The sequence below is a fragment of the Atheta coriaria genome, unplaced genomic scaffold (genome assembly GCF_025399875.1).
Source record: "Atheta coriaria isolate IRGN ID8LTWV9N9 unplaced genomic scaffold, Caltech_Dcor_3.1 hic_scaffold_5_pilon, whole genome shotgun sequence".
Classification (NCBI taxonomy): domain Eukaryota; kingdom Metazoa; phylum Arthropoda; class Insecta; order Coleoptera; family Staphylinidae; genus Dalotia; species Dalotia coriaria.
Window position 1 is genome coordinate 5128022 of NW_027045447.1, and position 25328 is coordinate 5153349.

The window sequence follows — 25328 nt, forward strand, 5'->3', positions numbered from 1 at the left end:
TTACCTTTCAGTATTTATTTGTTTGTTTGTGGAACACACATGCTCTTTTTGACAATTTATTTCTCTTTAATTTTGGGAGAACTTGAATATGTTATCAAAGGAATTACTAAAGAATTACACGTATTAAATGTTGAAAACGAAACTAAACGTGTAAATTTCACAAATTCTACAATCGTTATAAAGATAATTGAAGTGAGAAAACTTTGCTCTCAGGTTTTTGACATTGGAAGAGACATCAATGGATGTTTTAATCTGTGGTTGGGCTCAACACTTGCTTCAAACTTTATTAATATAACATTGCTTGTTTACAAATGGCTAGTTTTGGATTATAGCACTCATCAGGAAACAATAATTTTAACGATTTTATGGTTTATGGTATTTATATTCCAAACCACATTAATGACCAACTCAGTTCAGAAAGTAAAAAACCAAGTGAGTAATAAAAATCATACTGAATCAAACAGTTCATTTAGAAGTATTCTAATTTCTAGTTAATTGAACTGATAGGAACGATTCATGTATGGTTGCCAACTATACAGGATGCTGAACTTTATATGATAATGAAACAATTCTCACTGCAATTGGTTCATGAAAAATTTGAGTATTGGATTGTGGGGATTATAAATATCGAGAATTCTCTTATGTATAATGTAAATAACTATATTCGCCATTTTGCATAGGTTTATTTGTGCTTATAGAAGTTTGTGAAACTTGTTCAATATTCAAACAAAGTTTTCAACTTGCTAATGAAACTTCAGGTGATGAAGAGTACCCAGAATATGTAGTTTAGTATATTGGTTGCCTACCTAATCTTTTGTTTGAATTTTGAACAAAGTTACACATTGAATACTTTGGTCTAACCAAAGTTAACCTTAAAAATTGTTATACTTTGCAGATGGTTGGAGCAGCAGTAACATACGCAGTACTAATTCTTCAAATTACATCAAAATAATACAATTTCTAATAAATATGTGAGTAAAACCAGTGTGTATAATATTTAATTTATAATATTTTATACAAAATGTAAAAACTCAAACAATGCGTAATTGTTATACATCGTCAAATAGTTTAACTGTTCGTATGTTTAAATTACGATTGCACAACATGATAAGATAACTTCAAGTTCGTGATTTTGATTCCAACATTGAAATAACATTGCATTTAACACATTAATATACGTGCCTTACAAAAAAGGCCACCCGCCAAGTCCAACAGTGTCTAAAAATAAAACCACGAAGCAAATATATCATCCAACTGAAGAAGTTAATGCGTAAACTTCCCGGACGCGTTAGTGCGATGATGTGTTCGGATTGAAAGAGACGAGGCAAAGTCGAAAGTGACAAAGAGTTCACAACGTTCGCGGTTGCTCATTAGAGTCGGACATTACATATCATCGTGTTCGAATGTGTGTTCATCGAATTAGTGCCATCGTGCGGTTTATGCACACAAAGTGTTTAAAACGTTTGTTTGCCCATTGAAATTCAGACGAGATCGTTAACGTGTAAATCATTCGCACATAATTAATTAAAACCTGCCCAAAATAGTTGACAGAAAGTTAAATTTCGGCAAATAATTCCTGGAAATACCAAAATTAATCGTACGTGATTGCAATTTTATTTTGACCGCACACAATGCGGATTTACATTTAAAAATACCATAATCATTCAACGTGCGGTTTGAAGATTGTTTCACATGTCGATGTTCACATGCCTCACACACATATCTATATCGTATTGTACAGGAAGTACCAATTAAAGTGGTATTTCAGTCAGCTTAACACTAAAAGACTTCTATTTAAAACAGCTAGTTAATTGAGTGCTTCAACAAGCAATAGACTACAAGTGTCATCCAGCAGTTCCATTACACACTTAAAAAATACTTTAAAAATTCTTTGTACATGTTTAAAGTGAGATGTAAAGTTGTTAAGATCATTTCCATCGTAAGATTATTCGCGTTCCACAGTGGGAAGTCATACACTTCCTGGAATTATTCCTGGAAATCAATTGATACATATGAAAACAGTGTGTTAACACAAATACAAAATGGTTGAGTATATTTCGACGACGTTTAATTTGAATAAATGAATCATACAGACTTTATTTCATGTTAACAACGTGTGCAATGAAAGTAAAATATAAAATTTTAAATTATGCTAAGTGGTGTTATCATATGTGTACACTCGGTATAAATTAGCACTCAATATGGAATATGTTTATGAAGTGTGATACACAATTCACCAATTCAAATCAGTTTGTTTGCGAGCGTTTATTTGTTAGGGTGTGTACACATTGCGTGGTTAAATTTTATAGGTGGTGTGTAAAATTTGATTGTATGCGCTTATTTAACGCGCAGATAAGAATTAGTTCAATAACGCACGCGTACTTCTTGCATCAACTGGATTAGTCTGCGTTGCGCAGTGTTGGAGACAAGTGCGGACGCATGTCCTAACGACTCAAAACTGGTGTAAAGCAAGTGCACTTATTCATTACCTCAATTTCTCTGCTTACCAACCAATGGTAGATAATCTGCTAAGGCGTAGACGGCGGTAAGACTGTAGTATGAATATTCAAAGCGAAGATATGTACTTAAGTTTGAAACTTAAGTCGTTCTCGCATGCTCCATAAAGAAAAGTTAAAACCTAAAGAACCTGTGCGCGCACGGTTGAGAGTCGTAAACGCGGAGCTGAGCGCAAAGGTGCAGCGGCATGTGAGAAGTGAGCGCGCAGTGGACTTACGCGCACTCGACTTAACTCGCATAGTGTGACCTTCGTCGCTCCCATTGGGTGAAAATAAGTGAAACAAAAAAAAAAAGACGAAAACAAGGGAACGGGGAGCCGCGCGCACCTCATGCACAGGCGCGTGAGCGCGCCGAAGAAAACAAAAACCCAAGTTGAAGTTGGACGTCGAAGTCGAAGGGAAACGAACGCATGAGACAAGTTATAACCTAACATCGGACGGCGCGGGGCGCAAAGACAAGACAACATGTTATAGTTTCATTGTTTCGCGATAATCGCCCAGCGGACTTAACAGATAAGCGCAACTATGACTTAAGTTCGGTGATATACGGTATTTACTATCGAAAGTGATGTAAAAGTGAATCGTGCAGTGTTGTGTTTACTTTTTTTTACAAAATAAGTAAATAAAATCGTAAACAAAATGCCAAGTAATAAATATTTGGACACCGTCGTCAAGGAGGGTTGCATGGTGAAACGATCACAAAACAAGAAACCCTACACAAAAGTCAATTTCAAACAACGATGGTTTGTGCTCTCCAACACATCTTTAATTTATTACGACACTGATAACAAAGAGGTATACATTGTACAATTTTATCTAGTTACGATATAAATAATAATAATAATAACAACATATGATATGTATGTGTGGCGCTGGTTTGCAATATAGTCGTAAAATGTGTTTGTTTCTAAAATATGTTCGTGCACGCAAAGTGCAACAACGCATTGATTGTTTATAAATAATATGCTAAGCGAGTTATCACATTGAACTAGTGTATACACGGTGAGTTCAAGTTACTTGTTTAGATTATGCGTGCGTCTGTTTTCGGTTTTATGTTTAGAGTCGCCAAGATAGCGCTGCTACCGATGAAGAAAATGCGGTGCAAATGCAGTGTGCACGGGTTACGGGCAAGGCAAACTGCAGTTTGCTTTTGTTTCTTTGCTAATTTTAGTTGCGCGTGCTGACACTCAGGCGCTGTTACTGCGCAAACACAAAAGTTTACTATGAAACTTAAAACATAAATCATAACTAAAGGTAGGAAGATCTTATATCATTTCAAATATTATTTTAGCTTCCATTTGCTTAATCCCATCAATTTTAGATGAGTCATTTTGATAATTACGTGATAATAGATATAATAACATTATTTTAACTCTTGTTAGCTGTGGTTATGTTTGTTTAACCTAAAAATTATTCCAGTGTTAGTATTTTAAGGTTATTTTAATTTATTTGTACTTTATTTAACTTTTTCCTTAAAAAAATAAGTTGAAACAAGTCCTAGAATAATATGACTCGTGGTATTTTGATTTTTTATAAAAGGGTCTCCCTCTAAAGGGTGAATCTGGAACTCTGCACGATGAGTAATCGCACTGCGTATGCGTTTGAACACACAGCTGTGTAGCATGCATCGCTCGCTCTCTAAAAACCCTCCAGCGCGGCGTGCGCGAGCTGCGCGCACATTTAGGGTGGGATCGGTGTGCGGCGTCGCGACGCCAACACGTACTTTTTCACCCTCTGCCCTAACGGCGTCCGCGTAAACATCGGCTCGCTGCCCGCCGCGCCACACCGCCGAGCACAGTCACCTTTCTAATTGCAAACCAGCCCTACGCTTCTATCAACCTCAGACAGATTGTCTTCTTGTCTTATTCCGCGTTTGTGTAATTGCGTATTTTGTTGTTTGCCGGTTTGGTGCGTGTAGAAACGCCGCGAGAAGGGACGCATCTACAGGGATAGCGTGCACACGATCGAAGTCGCCGACGAGACGAGCTTCAAAGAGGAGAACACGGTGGCCGTACACTATCCGTTCCTGGTCGGCTACACGGAAGTCGGCGTCGACTACACCCTCTATCTGAACGCCCAGTCGGACGTCGAACGGCAGGAGTGGATCAAGTCGTTGCGCTCAGGTATATTATTCAGAATGCATTTTCGTGCTTATTAACATAGTGCCTGGCGTGCTGAGTGAAGCCTGCCGGGGAATGAAAAATGAGCTCGGCCAGCACGCCGGAGATTGAAGTCGTTTGGTGGTAGCATGCCTGCGCGTATTATGACTGATGAGATTAACATAACACTGCGTCTATTGTACGCATTAGAAATAAAATAAAATAAAAATAACAAAGGGACGCACTGCTTGTCTATTACGTGAAATGTGAAATGAAATATGCTCGTTCAAAAAGGGTTTGTCTTCCGCTTAGCGCTAGAAAGAAATCGAAAACCCCCTCAGACAAGATACACAAGTGTCTACCGCATCCGCACACCCAACTGTTATTCAGTACAGAATACAGCAAGTATGTAGAACTGAATAACATTATGAAAAGGTCTCGAACATGTCTGCAACCCATGTCTTGAATGGGCAGCTAGATGAAGACCGATCAAAGGAAAAAAAGTAAACCGTTCTTGTTACGCATTGCTTCGGCATTTAAAGAATTTAACAGTCTGTTCTTTTTGTTTGGTTCAACTGCGGAATGCCTTTTTGGTTCAGTATACAAAATGAGAGAATAATGATGACACATTGGTGACGTCAAAGACGTCTGTGGAATGATTTTCTCTTTCTGGTTTGCGTTTATTCACGCCACTCTAATTGTGCACTAAAGTAGTGTCATAAAATGACCGATAACGTTTAAGAGCAAGCTCAAGTGCCAATATTGAACGTGTATAAGTTTCTTAAGACATTTTGAAAGAATTCCACTTTGCATTTTATAGTATTGTCATAAATTTAAATGCCACTTATGACATTTCCTAATTTTCTCGGACCGTTATAAATGATGAAATGGTGATTCTCAGGTAAATTTATTAAGGATTAGAAGATATTTAAAATGAAGCAACTTATATTTATGTCTATTATATTGTATTGGTATAAGTTGATGAGAATAGCAGAAAATTGTATTAGAATTTTATTATCTTCCAGTAGAATGCATCTAGGATAATTTATATTATCTAGGATATTGTTACACTCCAGAAAATGCGAAGAAACTTGCGGTATTGTTATGTGTTACATACACGCGATATGCCATTTGGGAGACTAAAGTAGAAAGTAACTCCCTAATAGAGTTTTCGGTTTGGAGTTTGGTAGGACTATTGTGCGCTGAATATTTCCAGTCTAGACGCGGTGACGACAGGTCCCGCAAATTTGGGCGCAATTTGCGAACCTGTGAGTGGTGGAGATGGCATGATGGTGGTGAATTTAGAGAAAACTCAATTCCACTTTCCACGGATCCTTCTCGCTTGAAATCTGAAGCCGAGTGCGGTGCCACTCTGCCATGAACACATTTGCATTGTTCTGTCCTGTGTGCATGCATAAGTACCCCGGTGGATTTAAGCGGAACCTACGCGAACTATTTACTGAAGTAAATTTGGGTGATAATGTAATAAGAAAAAAACTGGCCCTAAATGAGCTAAATTCACCGAGATTTGAAAATTACCTGATTACTTATTCACTTACTTTTTCCATTCTCAATACAAATTAGTGTGAAATTGCACTGTTGAATTCCAGTCAACATTTGTTAGGGCATGAAGCTGGCGTTGTTTGCGTAAACAGTTTTCCGCGCAATACTCTTGGCCATAAAGTTGGTGTTTTCTCGGTTTTCGATGCTCTGCACTCAGTTTTGTCCCAATCTGCGCGGCGCAGCGCGTTGGTCTGTCTGAAATTACACGGCAATTTCGTTCCGTAGCGAGTTGCCATCCGTACCACGTGCGAACGCCGACGGTCGGCCACATAATTCCATCACGCCAAGTTTTTAATTAAATTTATTACGATTTGTTGCTGGCTTCTTGCCGGCGTGCCGCGAACAGCAGGCAACAAACAGAGCGCTGCGTTCGGTTGCATGTGAAGTGTGAAGCGGTGGCTATCGCGCGTGCGCCTTACGATTAAGTCACCTCAATGAACGGATATGCGGATATTCACTTCAAATTTTTATACAAAAACACAGAGTGTTAAAAAATTACCAAAAATATTTTTAAACTTAAGTTTACTTTTATAAACTTAACACTGACATCCAATTAGTTAAACTTTTAATGATGACTTTATAAAGCGTGGAAGTGCCTTACTCATTTTAGATGAACATGTCTGATGATGTGACAGCAAGCGTTACAATATTATGTTGACCACCCACATTGAACTTTCTGAACACCACACACGTACATTAATGACAATTAATTTTATATGAAGCAGTAAATCAAAAATTAAAAACTAGTATAACCTGGAATAATTACTGAAACCGTTTAAACAATTTTAGGCCTTTGGAATTAAAATACTCCTTGTATAAATGATGAACATGATACACATTAGTTATACGATATGTATATTATTACAGAGTGTTCAAAACAAAAATTTAATTTAATTTAAAATTATATTAATGTTAAACAAAGTATAAAATTAAATTGCTGCTTTTTATCCAATTAGGTTGATTAGATCGATAGTCTGTTTTTATCGTGGGGAAATTTTATTACCTTGTTGTTGCAGTATTTTTATATAACACTCTGTGTGAGGTATATAATACCAACATACTAGTTTAGTGTAGATTGCATTATTGTTTCTGCCCGTATCCACCGTACACTCACATGCGCGCGCCATTATTGTATTAAAGTGGATTGTCGCCGTACGCTCTAGTAATTTGTAAGTCCAAATAAACGTCTCTATCGTATCGTCTATCCGTCTACTTCTACCTGCTGGTGTGGCAGGCGAAGCAAAGCTGTTTTGTGCTGCTGCTTGTCTGCAAATCGGTTTAGTATACCGCCTATAGTCCGTCCGGTCGACACATTCGTCCGCAATCCACGCGTAAATGAAACAGGGTTAATTTAATTGTATTGTGTTGAAAGACGCGCGCGGTCTGTGTGTATATTATATTGGTCGAATCCATGAAAAGTGTAACGCATGCTGCGCGGTAGCACACTGACGTGAATTAAGTGTGCGTCGCGAGTGCGAAATAATAGCCGATAACGAATTGCTGCGGATGAGCATAATGAAAACGGTGATAAATGAAGTAAACTAAGGCGAAATCGAAGCGACGCGCAGGTGGAGAAATGCGAAAGAAGAAAAGCCTGCGAATCGACAGATGTCGATGAAAAAACACATCGTGAATGACAGCAATGCCAACGGAGAACAAAAAATTAACACGAGCGAAGATCTATCTTGATAAAGTCATCAATGCGACTTAGTGTTTTTAACAACATCCATTTACCGGTATAGCCACACATGGTACAGTTTTTTTTATCACATGTTTTTTTTTTAATATGTGGTTTCCCAAACTACTAAGGTTTCATTAAATTATAATTTAATCAATTGTTGTGGTACATTATTGTGAATGCATTAATACACTCGTACGTACACTATTTGTGATGTAGTAGAAACACTGTAATCATTAATCGTTCACCAACTTGTCGCGTATTAATTTCACGTCGACTTTTTTGCAGTTAAAAAACTTGATTAATAAATCCTCGTAGACTCATAAAGTTTCTTAGATTGCGATATGTGGCCTATGCGGAAAATATATCATTGATATTGTTCAACTTTTACTGGTGCGTTAATGCGAATACACGGTTTATGCTTCTTTGAATGAAAGTTGCTAGTACAAAATGTGGTCGTTAATAGTTCCTAGTTTAGTAGTATTACTTGTGTTACTACTACCTTTAGTTTGGACATTACATTTAATAGTTTATGTCTTTACACAAGTAAAGTAGTAGTATGATAGAGTAGGTATAGTGGTAATAATTTGGTTGTATTTTAAATTTTTTAAATAAAAGCAAAGAGATAATGAACAAAAACAGCAGTATAGAAGTAATAAAATGAAGCAATTTACGACACCAGAGAGCGCGCAATGCGGTAGAAATAGGAAATTCTGTGCGCAATACAACCCGATCTGAACCGAAAACTAGAAATAAGAAAGAGGAGAGGAGAAACGGAGAAAGCGGGTGGACTGCTGGGTGATCCAGGCTCGGCTTACACTTTGCTCGGTGCGGGTTGTGCTTTCATACCCGTGGGCCACCCGCAAAAAGTAGTGGGGGAAAGCTTATCATCTGGTGCGCAACCTAAGCGCGCTTAGTCACACAAGGGCCGACGTTGTTGACGGGTGCGCCCTCTCACCAATCCGATGAAAATCGCAAGAGGTTTTCCAAATAAATACTTGGAAAATCCGTAATATATAAATAATAACATTTTAATAATTTAAAGAGAACTCGTTGAATGAATTGATTGATGAATTACATTTCTACACAATGCAACAATATAATGTCTATAAATACAGGTACTTATTTTTCCTCTACAATTAAATGAACCACGTTAAGGAACTAATACAGGCACTATCAAGTATAATTATTGATTGAATAATTTCAATAGATTGCTGCGAACGCAATCAATCATTGATTGATTCAAATAATTTACCTTCTTACGTAATTCTATACAAAGTAAATAAATGTGTCTGAATGTATTGTTTTGCATTTACAGTGTGTGTCAATAATTTAAATCTCCGCAAGCGCTTCCATCAAGGAGTGTGGAACAGCAAACGCTGGTCCTGCTGTAAGGAAACGACGAAATTCAGTACTGGATGCGGAAACGCCACATTCTGGACGCAAACCAACCTCACAATACAAGAGGATTTAGAACATAACAAGGAAAATCAGAAGCAACAGAGTAAGTAAACCGTTTTTTTTTCTTCCACTTTAAGTGTAACATTAACATCTTCATTTGACATTCAAATATTTTCTATTGCGTTGAGTTGAGGCCGAAACCATTTCAGGCCATAATCTAATCCGAAGCGTTTGACATTTCTAAAACTTTTATATCTCCGCTTCGCCATAACAGATTAAATATAAAGAGCACATGTGCGCCAAAAAGGTACAGGCCGAGCCGAGCTTATCCTGCTGCTCTCCTGCTGTTGGGATTAAATTTTATTTCGAGCGATGTTGTCAGTATCGCTGGTATCGATTCGGTGGCCTGATTTAACTGCTTGAATCAACTTCCAGCGTTCCAACGAATATTACAAAGCAATCACGTAAAGAAACTTGTAAAAAAAGCGCTGCGGTTTTAATTGTATGCGGTGATAAGTGGAATAACTAGAATTCGAATGCAAAGCGATTACTCACTCATGGTCTAGCCAATATGTATAGTGTTGATGTATGGGAATAACAACACGTTCGAATGACCGAGAAAAAAACCACATTTAAATGCGCCAAAAAAGCGAAGTTGATTTCAACTGGTGCGGTCTTATCAGAGGGGAACAACAACATGGCGACCCACATTCTACCCACGTTCGGTTATTGTATTGTAAATTGTAAACATTTGGTAACGACTTTTTAAATTCAAATTCAAATTGGTTCGACCGGTATTCTCTCACGTCACGAATCTCATTGTTAAAAATTTATGCTCGAAATTTAAGCGTGAAATTTAAAAAAATCAACTCGAAATACGACAACCGATAAAGTGATAACCGATTTTCACTTGACAACAAAGCCTTTTAAATTCTCGTAAGCACAATCGGAAAAAATGATAATTAGAGGAAATTAATTAATGTCTTCAATGTTTATGCAATTTCAATGACAATACCCCCAGTAATGAATTAATTTGCACACAAATTTCAAGTTGAACTTGACCCATTGTTCCTATCTGATTATAACAATTTAAATATGTGCACATGAATCCATATTTGTTATGATGTGTACATTGACGTGGTACGCCATGCCACGTAGGTACTTTTAATTATCTGCTCATCGGTCGTCGTGCCCGACGATTATAATTACGCCATCGCCATCACAGCGCCAACGATCAACGACCAGCGACAAACAACGTGCGCACATTCGAAGTAGCCAACTAGCAACATAATCAAATTCAATATAACACACCTATTCGACTCCCATGCAAGGCACATACAATAGGAAACCTGTGCAGAACATACACAGTCCTTAGTTAATTATAATTTTTCGCCGTTTAAATTAAATTTACATAAAATTGCAATGAATAAAACACGTTTTGATTCATGTAAATTTAAATTTTCTTTGAACATAGTGTATATAGCGTTCATTTACACTTGGCAATGTTATATGGTAAATCGCGTACATGGTCTCTTCTATTATGCCATTATAATATTCATTATTTTTATTTGAGTTTATGACTGCTGTGTGTGTGTGTATATGATGTGTTTGGCGTTTAGCGTTGTCGTGCCTGATGAATATTCCTCCGGTGTTGTCCGCAGCTGTATTATTATGACTTTGCGCATAGAAATATTTTCAATCGCGAGTGCGACGGTCGTGGACGTGCGCGTCGCGTATGGTCATCGCCTTCCTTTAAACGCTTTAAAGCTCGTCGTATTAACTGTTGCGAAGTGATCCACGGTGTGAATTTTAAATTCATGGTGTTAAAACGCGATTAAACTTTAAAATTTTTAAGTTTGTATCTGCAGCCAGTCTTTAGTGTGTGTGTGTGTGTGTGTTATTATCGTTGTGTTTCAGTGGCTAACGGCGCAATGCTTAACGGAAATTGTTTGAATTTTTCATCGAGCTTATGTTTTAATATGCTTTTAAGGCAGATTTTAAGTGGTTAGTGCTAGCAAATTGTAGCAGTATAAGGAATAGTAGTGATTTGGTTCAGCAGGCGCAGTGATATCTCAATTTGTCATAATTATTTTACGGAATTTGAGCAATACGGTGATAATTTAAGTTAAAGCGCAAATGATTATACTTATTAGAGCAAGCATTATTTATGGTGATTTATATTTTGTCTTAGAATTCATGGAATTTGTTATTTTAAAATATACAGTGTGTATTTTGAATTATATGTCTATATAGGCAACTTAGAGTACATATTCATAATTTTGACTTGCTGGTTGCGTGCAGTAAAGATTAAAAGCATGTATTTATCGTTTTTTAATTGAACCGGAAGGTAACCTGACGGAAGTTAGTAAATTTCGTCTTTTTGTTTATTTGGACATTCATAGTTTTTATATTTCGTTGAATAGCGATGTCATTGGCCTTAATTATTTGAGTAAATGCAATACTAAATTATTGATAATAATAACCACGCCATGAGTATAACCTTAAAAACATATCTGCCATATTAACTTAAGTACTTACCTACTTAGTCCTAAATAGATATTTTTTTTGGAATTTTAAGTGTTTTTTGAGGGACACATGATTTTATTGCAATTAACTCTTTGAATGTTAATTTCATGAAAGAAAAATCATGGTCAAAAATAAATCATCAACACATGCGTCAGTTAATGTGTCATAAGATAAAATTAAAAGTACAAACGAAGAAATAGATATGACAAAAGCATAGATTATGGCTACCATAAAGCGATAAATTTCTTTACTGCTTTTTGATAAATATTTTTTAGTTGTTGGTTAGTTTGTTTATTGTCCTGATGGTCATCTTACAAGTCGTCGCTTCCAGGAACATCAAGTAGCCTATAGATAAACATTCGGCGTGTTGCTGGTCGCGCGGCCGTTACCAGTTTTCGTGCGTTTTGTACTTTTTGTGATCTGCGTTCGATGTGCTCCACGCTGCACACGCGGTTTTGTAATATGTACACATATATTACAATACCTGAGACCGGTCTCCATGTGTTGGTAGCGCGCGTCGTCGACGGTTTCGTGTGTTGGTTGCCCCGTGGTATCGGAAGCGTTTAGTCAACCGAGACCATTGTGCCCGGACGGATGTGCAATGAAAAAAAACCGGACTGGCCCGCGTAACGCCGTAAGCTCTCTGCGCCCAGTTCGATTTTCGATTTAATTCGAATGCGGAGTGGACGCGCTTGGCAGATGCGTCGAGCATGCGAAGCGGAATAATCGCGCTTTATAATCCGCGTCGGTGTTACACATTGTCGCGCGGTTTGCGTTCGCGCCTCGCGACAATCGACGTATTGCCATAGTCGAATTGTCAATTCGTTCAGTACAGTTTGGATATTGTGCGCGTTGAATGCAATATGCATGCTAATCACTATTAAATTGTTGCCTGCAGCCTACATAATCATCAGTATAATCACTAATTGATTTATACCGACAAGAGAGTGAAATTTGTGCGCGTGTGTTTGTCAGAAAGTCTAGTTATACCAATAGTGAAAATATGGTTTTAATCATCGACAAGATGCGCATGTTTACAGGATGCAAATGGAGTTTTTGGCCGCTGGCACCAGGTTCGTTATTAGTTTGATTTATTTTCATTAACAATTTACGCGAACATAGAATAATTTATCGGCACTTAATTGAACTACATCAGCAAACTGTTAAATTATTATCAGCATGACTAAATGGTGTTAAAAAGAACGTGACGAATATTAAAAAAAAAAAACGAAGCACTGAAATGGCAAAATGGTAATTTGTAACTGCGCCGAAAACGAATGAAAAGTGTCAGTCCGGGTGCAAAAATTTAACATTCTCCAGTGAAAGCATTCAAATGAAATGATAATGTAAAGCATTTCTTTTTTTTTTCTATTGCAAGTAAAAAAAGGTCTGTAAATTCCAACCCATTGTTATCAAATTTCTCAGCTGAAATGCGCAAAAAATGCAAAACATTGAATATCAAAGATATGCATAAAATGTTAGTACTATTAAAAAAATATCGTTTTTGCGTATTATCTTGTTTGTTAAATGATACTTTTGTCTGATACTTTAAGCTTCTCTGATTTTTTTTTTCATTACTCATCTTCAGTGGAAGCATTGCCAAACTTTGTAATCTCGGATTAACTATTTTCAACATCTGTTCTTCGTTTTGATATCTTAAATCTAAATGATCATAGCGATTTAAGGCCTAATATCGGGATATTGTTCGCTTAAGGAGCGTCGAAATTTATAACGGAGTACAATGTCGAAAGAACAAAGAGCAAATCAACATAAAGCTACGAAGAAGCACCAAGGCCACGAATAAAAAGAGTATGAATACTCGACGAAATGATAATAAGTTCAAATATTCGTTTTTCATGTTTTATGTTATCAGCGCTCAACTTTTTTGCATTCTTAACTTTCATCGTAGCAGAAATATCAAAAAAACCGAATTGAAAAAGAAAACCACGATAAAATATTTACAACAAAGATTAATAACCACATCCATTGGTGATATAATTTATAGGAACGAAGTTTTCGTGCACAAAATTTACGTTTTAACTTTGGCCACGTTCATGGCTACCCGGCGTGAGCATGGCGCGCATGGGCCATTTGTTTATACACAAACTAATCATACTCATAACGCTCATAACTTATAACTAGCCCATTGCCGACATGCACGTGCTTGTGTATGGGTAAAACTCTGCGTGGAAGCCGTGAGCAAACGTACGAAGGTTGTACGCGTACAGGTAGTTCGTGCGCTGAGAGAAACCTGTCTTCATAAGAACCTAACGGTGTTACGGTTGTTATATGCATGGTGCGGCGTTTCTCGCGCTCGTTGTCAAGGAGCCGATGAAGAGCACCTCGAAGAGGACGCGGATTAAATCACCCAAAGACAACGCGACATGCATATATTTAATAATTGTTAAGCTTGGTTAGGTTCTGTCAAAGGGACACTGGTTTTATTTTCAGTCGTAAGAGGGCGCCACTTTAACAAATTTTAAAGTTTGGTTTTGTGTGTTTGATTTAAGTCTAATGTTTTTTGTTTAAATAAAACTTCCTGTATATTTCTTGACTTTTGCGTTGGCCCGACACACACCGCTCCGCAGGAAGGTGGTGGTAAAGCGGGTCGGCGTAATGTAGTCTTAACCAGTCTCAACGTGCATTGCGGTCTTCGCACGGCGCGGAAAAGAGAGAACTTGCGGCAAGAACAACGCGGAGTAGTCGACTAGTCGCCAGTCGCCATGTTGATTAACTTAAGTAATGTACGCGCGCGCGACCGTCGACGTCGTCGATATTAATTTAGCGCGTCGCAATCCTTACAGTACCTGCTTGCCGACATTCACAGGAAGATTACCTTCCACCGTCGAATGAATCAATATTGATACTAATTAAACTCTGTGGCGTTGTGGGTACCTTTGGCATACATGTGGCGGCGCGAGTGCATCTTCTCTTCGAACCGTGACAAGTGAAAACAGGCGAATTGGATATCGTGCGCGTATTACCGTTGAGCACACAGCTGTGCCGAAATTTCGGCGGCATGCTCGTGTCCGTCTTTCGGACCGTCACTGGTGAGTTCAGTTCAAAATGCCGAAGACGAGCAGCCACTTGTTGTTGTTCTACATATAAAAATCGTGTGTGCGTGAACGCTGTGAAGAGAAACTACGCAAACGAACATGAATAGCGCAGTAACTGCATGTCGGTTACTATCTGGGCACGTCTCATCTTTTTCATTTTATTTTAAGCCCGTAGCATTTCGATTGCTGCAGAGGAGAAAAAATACATGAAATTATGAAATGCTATTTGCATGTTTATGCGATATTTGCCTTTCAAAATAAAAGCATATATTTTCTATCAGCAACCTTTTCGTTATAAAGTTTAGCAGTAGAAAATGTAATGAAATAATGTCTGTGAGAGGTGTTTATGTAGATGTGCACGATCCCTTATTTAGGTAGGGCTTTTGTAATGAAAATTAATAGAAGGTAAATTACGGATAAACAAGTGCACGACTGCGACGAGATTTGCAATTTGAACAAATACATTCGGTACCTAATTGCGCACAGTGTACACACGCAAAAAGCTATTAAATGTTATGCAGTATAATTAATTTAAATACTAATAATAATGTGACTAGACCTAAATTAACATTTTAACTAAATATGCATGTTGCTGTAAAAAGTGAAGCAAACATTTTCAGGAAATGTAAAAAAGTATGCTTTGCCATTACCTAATTAAGATCATCAAAAGACAGTTTTCTAATTACTTCCTGGAGGGTTACATAGCAAGTGGAAACACTTTCTTTTGTCCTCGCTGAAATTATAATAATTATAATTGTAATCATTAATTATAAGTGGCTTCTTGTTAGCGTCATAAATGAATCATTTTATTGATTAAACTTTTGATAATATTTTATAACTTTTTACGCTTTTAAAGAGTTGTTTGTTTAAAAAAGTTTGGACTGACGATAAATGATTTAGAAATGTCAACAATCTTATTATTTTTTTTATTACTTTCAATGTTGAATATAATCTTATTATTGAACACTCGCGAAAGTAATTTTTATAATGTAGGTTTTGTGTTACTTTCAATAAGATACACGCGAATTTAATTTTTTTTCATTCGCAAATTCCCAATTTGACTCGGGTATTAATAAATTTATTTCACACATTCTACACGGTTTAAATATGGAGCATAATAATATTAATCGCTTGTATTCATCAGTTTCTTTAATTTGCGGTTAAACTTAATTAACATTACCTCCATTTAATCTATTGTAGCGTGGGCGTAGGTTGCAAAACGTACTTTCTGTATACATAGGATTACAATTCAACAACGACTTGACTAAATTATTCTTATTATTCAGAACAGAACAAATCCAGGCTCGGTATGTAAATATGTTAATCGGCAATCATATTTGTAGATAGAAATCGTTCTGCATTCGTTAATAATCTCTTCTAAATAATTATTGTTACATAAAATTGCCAATATATTTTTAATTTTTATTATTTTCTTGATTTTCAAATAAGGAAATTGAACTTTGTTATTATTCTACAAAGTATATTTTATAAATTATTAATCGTCTGCTGTTATGGTATTGCAACTTTTTTTTTATATATCGTGCAGTTATAATTATGGTCATTTGTACTAAATACTAAACACAATCATTTATAGTGGTATGAAATATAAAAATGTGCCACTCGGGTTGATTTACGATCGAGGATAGATAATTAACGTCGAAAACAAAATAACGAAAAAATGAAGATCGTGATGCGTTCCGTTCGATGCTTTCCAAATACGGGCACGTCGCTGATTTATTTGTATGATTCGAAACGTGGAGAATTCTTCGCCGAATTGATTTTTGTTTGGCAGCATAATGATGTAAGTTCCAAATGAAGTTTTCAATAAGTTGTGGGTGGACTTAAATATATTTGTTTTTCGTCGGGCGTGTTATTAATGTTGTAATGGAGCATAATGTAACGGACATTTGAAACAATGGAATGTTGTACACCTGTTAAACAAATTTTATACGTATTGTAATACAATATGTCAATTATTTGCCTAATTTTGAACTTGCGAGTAGTGTCTCCATCTGGTGGCGGTATATAAAAATTAAATTAACCAAACTTATAAAAAATTATCTTTAAATTTTATTTTCTCTCTTTTTTTATTAATTCAACACATATTTAATTAATTTTATTAAAATTTTATAAAAACTTGTTCCTACTGGATATCTACTCATAAATTACTCAAGTATACCGCAAATTTTTTTCATCCTAATTCTACCAGAACACTACATGTTCTGTGTATACATAATTTAAATTTAATTCATAAATTCCATAAAATACAAACCAGCATTTTATAAAGTGTTTACAGATTAGCAGCTAAAAAAGAATGCGAAACGTTTACGATTAGCCATGAACGAACGGACTTTTTATTTAAAACGTAACGATAAAACAACATTATAACTATACACACATATTCATATACTTATTTACTTATACATATTCCCTAATTACGAAGAGGCCTTGACGCCGACCGACTCTGACTGGCGGCAACATCCTTTTACTTTGCGTTCGCTGTCACGTTGCGCATTCAAAGGATTACCATATGCATGTGTGTATATCGCATGTGCGAATCGAAGTTGAAATACGCTTAGGAATAGACCAGTAGCACAGCTCAAGTTGTTGTATACCTGGGACGCGCAGCAGCACGAATAATTGAGATAAACTGATATCAAACGGCCGCCGCAGCTTACACAAGTGCATTTACATCGGAGCGATGACATATACGAGAAAAAAAATTCCCGTTTGCATTGTGTGACGCAATTTGCATTTCATTTGCATGGTAAGATGATAATTATGTCGCTCGCATTTCCGTTTTGGTTGGGTATATTTTACCTTTGGTTTTCGTATGAATTAAATCGGTTTAATGCGAAATTGTATTCACGTTGCAGTTGCAGTTTTGTTTTTCCGAATTGCGACGTGGGTGGTAAGCGATTTAATGCGCAGCGTTAAAACTTTATTAGTTGATTTGATTTTTAGTCCTTCGCGTGAATTACGCGCGATTGAAATTGTTGAAATTGGTAATTAACTTGTTTGGTGGGATTTCTCTGTGATCATGACTTTGAAATGTTTTGAAACTTTAGTAATTATTAAATGTATAGCTAATTTTGCGGTAATTTCATAATTAACAATGAAATTATTTATTTTCGGTAAAAATTATAAAAATATTTTTTTATATTTCTGCATCAATATAAAAATTATTTTCAGAGTGGTGTTACTATAATTGAAAGTTTGACTCTTATGATGTTCAAGATAAAACCTACAAATCCAAAAACCGATTACGACACCGATAATAATACGCAAACGTACAATTTCCCCAATACATCGCGATTTACCTTTACGCATATACAAAAGATCAGACTAAAGCTCACCAAGTCGATTAAAACGGCACGAAATAATTGCAAATCGCGGCACGGCAAAATGTTGATAGGCCTCGCAATTACATGCAACATCGTCGTTGCTTTAGTCGTTTGCATTTATGATTATGGCTTCGGATGTGGCCGCAATGATCATTTTCAACATTTTTATCCAACCAGTTTGTCTATTAAATTCTGCATTATTCTGCGTGTGTACAATGTGTGTAATCTGCGCGCACGTAGCACGTAATTCGTGCTTGCGGGACGGCGGCTTCTTGCCATCAGTTATTGTCCGATTGCGATGTCGCGAATGTTTGCGCAATGTGTGCCATTAGAGAGCCACACATGCTGATATTACCCATATATCCATTTGTTGCAATAGTTAATTTCATTTTGCTATTATTGCCGTTCGTAGACAATTTCATAGACAATAACATGATGGTACCTGTATTTATAGCAATAATTACGGTTTAAAAATATTCCGCGCAGAACAAAACAAAACAAAGTTTAGTAACAACAACATAAAAAAGTGTGTATAGTTTACAAATAATTTTTCGCCTCGCAAAATTGTCATTAGCGAAAAAATGTTATGCTGTGTTGTGTCACATGTGTTGATTCATTTATGATTTACTAATTGCTTCTGCAATTTCGTAATTGCAGCGCGAAGCTAAATTTTGATTTCTTCCTCGTCTCGTTGCTGTCATCTAGCGTGTAATGAGCAAATAATTATTGTATAATTATCAATTACATCATGCAACGATATTTTTTGTTCGGATCATTTTTGTCTCTCGGCAATTACATTGTTAAAACGTGCAGTCGCGATTACATGCAATAAAAACATAAATTACCCTTCTTGATGAAAATCTTCCATCCCGGAGTTAAATAAATTATCTATTCGGATACAAACTGTAAATAATGATTAACTCGTCACGCATGCATTTAATAATAACAATAAACACTTTGTTATCGTGCGCACGCTGACACTGTAAACTTAATTTTCTAATTAATCATTTTAAGGACGCGATGTTTAAATAACATCCTAATTAATTATTATCGGTGTGACATATTTGATTGGCGGTCACTTTGGCTCATATGTTATTCATAATAAATGATTGAGTGCAGTCTGGAGGCTGTAGTTTTCAGTTCGTGTTGTTAAGAGACGCCGAGTGTCGTTTAATTAAAATTTATTATGTAAATTTATTAATTGCAAGTACAATATTAGTCTGAAAAATTGAGCCAATATTAAATGTGCCTGGTTTTTTGTTGTTGTTTTAGGTGCTCAGTCAAGTCCAATTATGCCGGGTGGTGCGACGCCGGGCACCCCGAGTGCCAAGCAAAAAGAAAAGTCGATGATACGGCCGAAGCTCGTCGTCGCATTGTATAATTACAAAGCCATCGAAACCGGGGATTTGTCGCTCGAAAAGGTATTTAATTACGTCTCTTTTTTCTTTACTCTTTTTGCACACCCTGGTAAAGGTCGTAAGTAATTTCATACTTGTTTTATATCGTGATAAAAAATTATCATCATTTTTTCATGATAACTTTACTTGTATAACAATTTATTTAGATCGAATGCATCTAAAATAAAGTGGTTGTAACTTTGTAACTTTCAACGTACAGACAGACTATTAAATTAAACTTGATAAAATTGTTACCAAAGTTATGCCAGACCACAAAGAAGATCAAATATCAAACTTCGATCGTAAAGAGCGCGCACGTTACAATATGCTTACGGATCGCATGGAATTTGAACGTTCGCCAATTTTGTAATGCAACATTTTTCGTTCGATTTTCAGAATGCCGAGTATGAAGTCATGGACGACTCGCAAGAGCACTGGTGGAAAGTGCGCGACCGCGACGGGTAAGATGACATAATTACAATATGCTCCTCGCATTGTTTTGCACACGTCTAACGTCTTCGCCACATTGCAGCGCCATCGGCTTCATTCCAAGCAATTACGTGAAGGAGAAAGAACTAATTGGACTGCAGCAATACGAGTAAGTCGCGCACGTACCCATACGTTCTTTTCCCGCGTGTAAAATATGCCTTTACGTCCTAATTAATTAATTAATTAAAGTTAATTTAAAGCATAATGATTATAATTGAGTTGAACATAGTTTTTGTTGCCGAGATGGTGAAATCATATTAATTTTTTCTTGTTTTTTTATAGATGGTACGTGAACGACATGTCGCGTCAACGTTCTGAATCGTTGCTGAAGCACGAAGACAAAGAGGGCTGCTTCGTCGTGCGAAATTCGTCGACGAGGGGCCTCTACACGCTATCGCTTTATACAAAAGTGTAAGTGTCCAGACTCATTATCATATTTTAGACGCAAGAGGCACTCGACTTTGACGCGCGTCGAGTTTATTGTTTAAGAGTGTCTTTTGCGTGATGATGGCCTATTTTTAATCGCCCACTCAGTCTGGCTCGCCTGCTGAGACGTTTAAATGATTAGAAATTACGTTAACAACCTGCGTTGCTTTTTCAGACCGCATCCGCACGTCAAACATTATCATATTAAGCAGAATTCGAAAGGGGAATTCTTCTTATCGGAGAAGCACTGCTGCACGTCAATTCCTGACCTCATAAACTACCACAAGCATAACAGCGGCGGTTTGGCGTCGCGTCTTAAAACAAGCCCATGCGATCGGCCCGCGCCCGCCACAGCTGGTTTAAGTCATGGTAAATCCATTTATGAGTTATTCTAGGAAAAACGATGTTTCATTGTTGTGTACTGTTTAGATAAATGGGAAATCGATCCACACGAACTTATGCTCTTAGAGGAATTGGGTTCTGGTCAGTTTGGTGTGGTGCGACGCGGAAAATGGCGGGGATCTATTGATGTGGCTGTTAAGATGATGAAGGAAGGCACCATGTCCGAAGATGATTTCATAGAGGAAGCCAAAGTCATGACGTATGTCCGCAATTTTGCCCTAACTTTGCTACTAAATCTTATTTATTGTTGTTTCTCTTCATTTATATAGAAAATTACAACACACGAATCTCGTGCAACTCTACGGCGTCTGCAGCAAGAACCGGCCCATTTTCATAGTCACCGAATACATGCGACACGGCTCTTTGCTAAACTACTTGCGACGACATGAGCAGTCATTATCCAGTAACCAAGGTCTCCTTCTTGATATGTGTATTCAGATCTGCAAGGGTATGGCATACCTAGAGCGACATAACTATATTCATCGTGATCTCGCCGCAAGAAACTGTCTTGTTGGATCTGAGAACATCGTCAAGGTGGCCGATTTTGGACTTGCACGATACGTGCTCGATGATCAGTACACGTCCTCTGGGGGTACCAAGTTCCCTATTAAATGGGCACCCCCCGAAGTACTTAACTACACGCGATTCTCATCGAAAAGCGACATTTGGGCTTACGGTAACTGCGCATACATTCAACTAGAATAATTAGGTCTTCGCGCATTTGACACTTGATTAATGCTGAGTTTCATTTTGCAGGCGTTTTAATGTGGGAGGTCTTCACTTGTGGCAAAATGCCGTATGGGCGCTTGAAAAACACCGAGGTTGTCGAACGCGTGCAGAAGGGCATGATTTTGGAAAAACCGAAGGGATGCTATAAGGAGGTGTACGATGTATGTGACAATTTTCTTGATTAAAACGTTCAATCAAAGTCTGATATTTGCTAATGACGCTGGTATATTTATTTTTTTTATGTTGTGGTTTAACAGATAATGAGAAAGTGTTGGAGCCCGCTGCCAGAACATCGACCATCGTTCCGCAACCTCAAAGAGCAATTAATCAACGTGTCGCAGGGCATTTTGGTTGATTGACTGGCCCAGCTGGTGTGCGAAACGGCGACGCGCAGCTCGTCTTCGGCGTCCAGCTGCGACTTGTGCACCCACTATGAGCAATCCTGGATCGGCTTCTGTCAGACGCTGTGCAGGGAGGCGAAACGGCGCGATCAGCTGCAGCAACAATAAAAATATCAACGCAACTTCCAAAAAAAGAAATAAGACCTGTGCACAATAATATAAATCGAATTGGAGAGAAAACGACATATGAAATACGCACTTTTACGATTTATGCTATTCATGGTTTTCCATTGCGGAAGGACCGCTTTCTTCCGAAGCATTTATTTGTTGGCAATCGAAGGAACGATAACTAAACGACTGAATTTATTAATGAATTAATTTAATACTATCAATATGTACAGCGTCAATCGAATCGATTGATGCTGCAAGGATATTTAATATGTATTTAAGAGATAAGTTAATCAACACTTGAATATTTCCAATACCAATGAAACAATGTTAAAGCGTTAAAATGAAAAGTGAAGCCAATTAATTAATATCAACCAATTGCAAAGTTGATTAATTGCATGAGTTTTATCAGTGCAGTTGACCTTTGCAATTTGATTAAGTATTGACCTGAGATGATGATGAAATCCATCTTTCTTTTTCACAAGTCACGGATGAAATCCATGAACACCGACGAAAACAAAACATACACATAACTTGTAAGAAATAATAACTTTTGACGAATTATTATTAATGATACTATGTAATAATGAGATACATATTTAATATTTTGGTGCCAGTGTATTTGCAAAATTTCCAATGCTAGTCTTTGTATATTGGACCAATTTATCTAACACACTGAAAACAAAACCAACCATGGAACAAGTTTCTAGAACAATCTAATATTACATTCACGAGAAGCGCAGAAAGCGGCCGTTTGAGGTTTCAGCCTCACGACGACTTGATAAAACAATCAATTCATAATAGCAATAGTAGATCATCACCATTATAAATGTTTTTCAAGCCCCCGAAACGCAACACTATGAATTGAGAACCTTGAATGAACCGGAATTTACCAATACATCGTAGATATTATATTATGATATAACTTTTATTAGATATTTGTGTTTTTTGTGACAATGATTGACAAAAATAGGTAGTGTTTGCTATTGGAGCTTTGTCAATCTTGATGCCAAACATAAACCTTATAATTTTGATTGATAATTTTTGTGATAATTTTCAAGCTTGTATTTTGCGATTTAAAATATCACTTTTATGAAGTATTTAATTTTAGATAATCGTACGCATTTCGCTCGATGGAAACGCCAGTTGTATTTAATTAATTAATTAGGTATGTAATCAAGCAAAAATGATGCAAATGCTCGGATGCATACAAATAAATTTAGAGAAATGATTGAATGAACGGAACACTAAGTGTAATTGAGTGTGAAATGTAAAAAAAAATGTTTTAATGTATAAAAAAGTTGGAAATTTTACTGAACAGACAAAAAATGTAACAAAAATTGGCAGAAATCATCCAGAAAGTAATAAATAAATGTGTGCTGAACTTATAGTCTGTAATAATAATGTGATAGAATTATAATAATGATGATTGTAATTTGTAAATGGGTAGTTGAGAGAACTATGGCAGGAAACATCCAATTGTGGAAACAGACCCAATGAAAAAACTTAAAGCAATTTTTCAAGATCCCATATTCAGGCTCACAGAAAATACATGATCACAATAAGATAAACAAACAAAAAAAACTTGAATATATCTTTGTCACTCCAAATAGTGCCTCTATTATTTGAAACAAATTATCAGAATATTTTCAGAGACAACAACTTACACGTTGAGCCTGATTGCAACATATTACAGTTTCCAAACAATAGAGAACAAAAGTAAACGTTAATTGTGTAGAAAATCAGAACAATTAAATAATTAAACGTTAACTTTAAGGATGAATATGGAAAGAACAGGGGTATGTTTTGCAAGCTAATGAATTGCATGATCATATGTAGGATAATACAATACTTCTTGGATTTGTACATTCTCCACATTAACCAGTTTTTAATAATCCGCATTTAAATTGATCACGACTGATCAAACACGTTTCTGTATCATTTACCTACCACATTTGTACGATCTAAGCCCTAAGGGAATCTAATCTTTCATACTGTGTTCATGCATTTGCATTGTAATTTGTAATAAATTGAAGTAACAACTTAAATATACAAATACGTGTAGAAAGGAATATCTAATTCAATTAATATTTGTAGTGTGAAATTTATTTTCTATTTTTACTCTATATTTGTATAAACATTTACAAAATGCGATGTTCAAGACCAGTTACATCCGGCGGACTATCCACTGTTCCTTTGATAACAATCTGGTTGATCCTCAGCATTGTTTGTTGTACTCTGTAGACTATAATTTCACAGCATTACTAATTATTCCCAAACATTGATCTATTTATTATGTTATTAAAGTAATACTTACAGTTAATATTAGTGTACTGCTTCCTTCTTTTCTTCTTAAAGTTTGTTTTTGTATGGGATAATGTTTTTTCTATAACAGTTGCATAGATATCAACTAATCCATCTTGTAACAATGGAGTACCAATCAAAGTAAAGTCCTTTGATCCAACAAGCATTGTCTAGAAATAAAAATCATCATAAAAGTAGAATATTTTGATTAGAAACATGAATTATAATATAATACCTTCTCCAATTTTATTTTATCCCCTGCTGTTGGAGGCCAATAGCCTTCTACAATAATAATATCACCCTCAGTAATCTTAAATTGTTTACCACTGATGTGCACCACAGCAAACAGTCTGCCTTGTTCATTATTGGCAATCTGTGAGTTTACTTTGTTTATTATATCTACAAATAAAAGACATAGAGGTAAATATATTAAAATTAATGACTACCAAATATAGTTCTACCTTGATTCAGAAGCTTTTTCTCATTTGGATCAACAATTTCATAAGGGACTGGTTTGCTGGACATAAAATGTCTTGGCACCGTGCTTATTACCGGAGGTTTAAGCGCAGATCTTACTGATAGTTGTTTAAATAGATTTCTTAATATTAATGACATTTTTCCTACAAATTATAACAAATTTGTTAGGATTTTAGATGTTTATAGACTCATGTGGGAAATATGAGCGGAGTTAACCTTAGCAATGTGTAGCAAGTTGCAAACCTTTCCATTTTTCCATCTTTACCGCGGTACCCGGAATATTTGTTTTCTGCTAACATGTATACATTTCATAGTTAAATAATAATAATAGTTTAATTTATAATAATTACAACGTTATAAATATATCTATTTAATATTTAAAAAGTAATAAACCCTGAATTGTATTGAGTTG

At 36.3% G+C, this 25328-nt stretch overlaps 2 protein-coding genes and 2 long non-coding RNA genes across 9 annotated transcripts; 1 reads left to right on the forward strand and 3 right to left on the reverse strand.

The window, feature by feature from the left end:
- Positions 1 to 970: 970 nt before the first annotated feature.
- Positions 971 to 2733, reverse strand: LOC135792813 (uncharacterized). Of its 2 annotated transcripts, XR_010548473.1 has the most exons (3): positions 2490 to 2733; positions 1656 to 1992; positions 971 to 1576 (listed from the first exon to the last, which is right to left on the reverse strand). It is a non-coding gene; the product is annotated as an uncharacterized lncRNA (long non-coding RNA). The 2 variants fall into 2 exon arrangements; XR_010548472.1 differs by having other exon boundaries at positions 971 to 1992.
- On the forward strand, positions 2721 to 23745 carry Btk (tyrosine-protein kinase Btk29A). Of its 5 annotated transcripts, XM_065303547.1 has the most exons (12): positions 2721 to 3311; positions 4435 to 4639; positions 9175 to 9360; positions 19456 to 19604; positions 19977 to 20041; positions 20113 to 20178; positions 20352 to 20480; positions 20671 to 20864; positions 20925 to 21096; positions 21167 to 21573; positions 21654 to 21787; positions 21884 to 23745. In XM_065303547.1, exons 1-12 carry the CDS (start codon positions 3156 to 3158, stop codon positions 21983 to 21985), a joined length of 1965 nt encoding a protein of 654 aa, XP_065159619.1. In that variant the 5' UTR covers positions 2721 to 3155; the 3' UTR covers positions 21986 to 23745. The 5 variants fall into 5 exon arrangements, with proteins under 5 accessions (XP_065159619.1, XP_065159622.1, XP_065159620.1 ...); XM_065303550.1 differs by lacking the exons at positions 2721 to 3311; positions 4435 to 4639 and adding an exon at positions 7471 to 7929; XM_065303548.1 differs by lacking the exons at positions 2721 to 3311; positions 4435 to 4639; positions 9175 to 9360 and adding an exon at positions 12213 to 12856.
- On the reverse strand, positions 3256 to 4311 carry LOC135792812 (uncharacterized). The gene is made up of 2 exons (XR_010548471.1): positions 3982 to 4311; positions 3256 to 3919 (listed from the first exon to the last, which is right to left on the reverse strand). It is a non-coding gene; the product is annotated as an uncharacterized lncRNA (long non-coding RNA).
- Positions 23746 to 24219: 474 nt separating the features above from the next.
- On the reverse strand, positions 24220 to 25160 carry mRpL21 (mitochondrial ribosomal protein L21). The gene is made up of 4 exons (XM_065303559.1): positions 24901 to 25160; positions 24675 to 24838; positions 24453 to 24609; positions 24220 to 24380 (listed from the first exon to the last, which is right to left on the reverse strand). Exons 1-4 carry the CDS (start codon positions 25052 to 25054, stop codon positions 24277 to 24279), a joined length of 579 nt encoding a protein of 192 aa, XP_065159631.1. The 5' UTR covers positions 25055 to 25160; the 3' UTR covers positions 24220 to 24276.
- Between the last annotated feature and the right edge of the window lie 168 nt (positions 25161 to 25328).

Bases quoted from the DNA above. Each gene is read 5' to 3' on its own strand.
- Btk (XM_065303547.1), top strand. From the start codon at position 3,156: ATGCCAAGTAATAAATATTTGGACACCGTCGTCAAGGAGGGTTGCATG. The intron at 3,312-4,434 runs GTATACATTGTA...TGGTGCGTGTAG, and splicing joins ACGACACTGATAACAAAGAG to AAACGCCGCGAGAAGGGACG. The intron at 4,640-9,174 runs GTATATTATTCA...TTGCATTTACAG, and splicing joins GATCAAGTCGTTGCGCTCAG to TGTGTGTCAATAATTTAAAT.
- mRpL21 (XM_065303559.1), bottom strand. From the start codon at position 25,054: ATGTCATTAATATTAAGAAATCTATTTAAACAACTATCAGTAAGATCT. The intron at 24,610-24,674 runs GTATTATATTAT...TTTTATTTCTAG, and splicing joins ATAAAATAAAATTGGAGAAG to ACAATGCTTGTTGGATCAAA. The intron at 24,381-24,452 runs GTAAGTATTACT...GTGAAATTATAG, and splicing joins GCAGTACACTAATATTAACT to TCTACAGAGTACAACAAACA.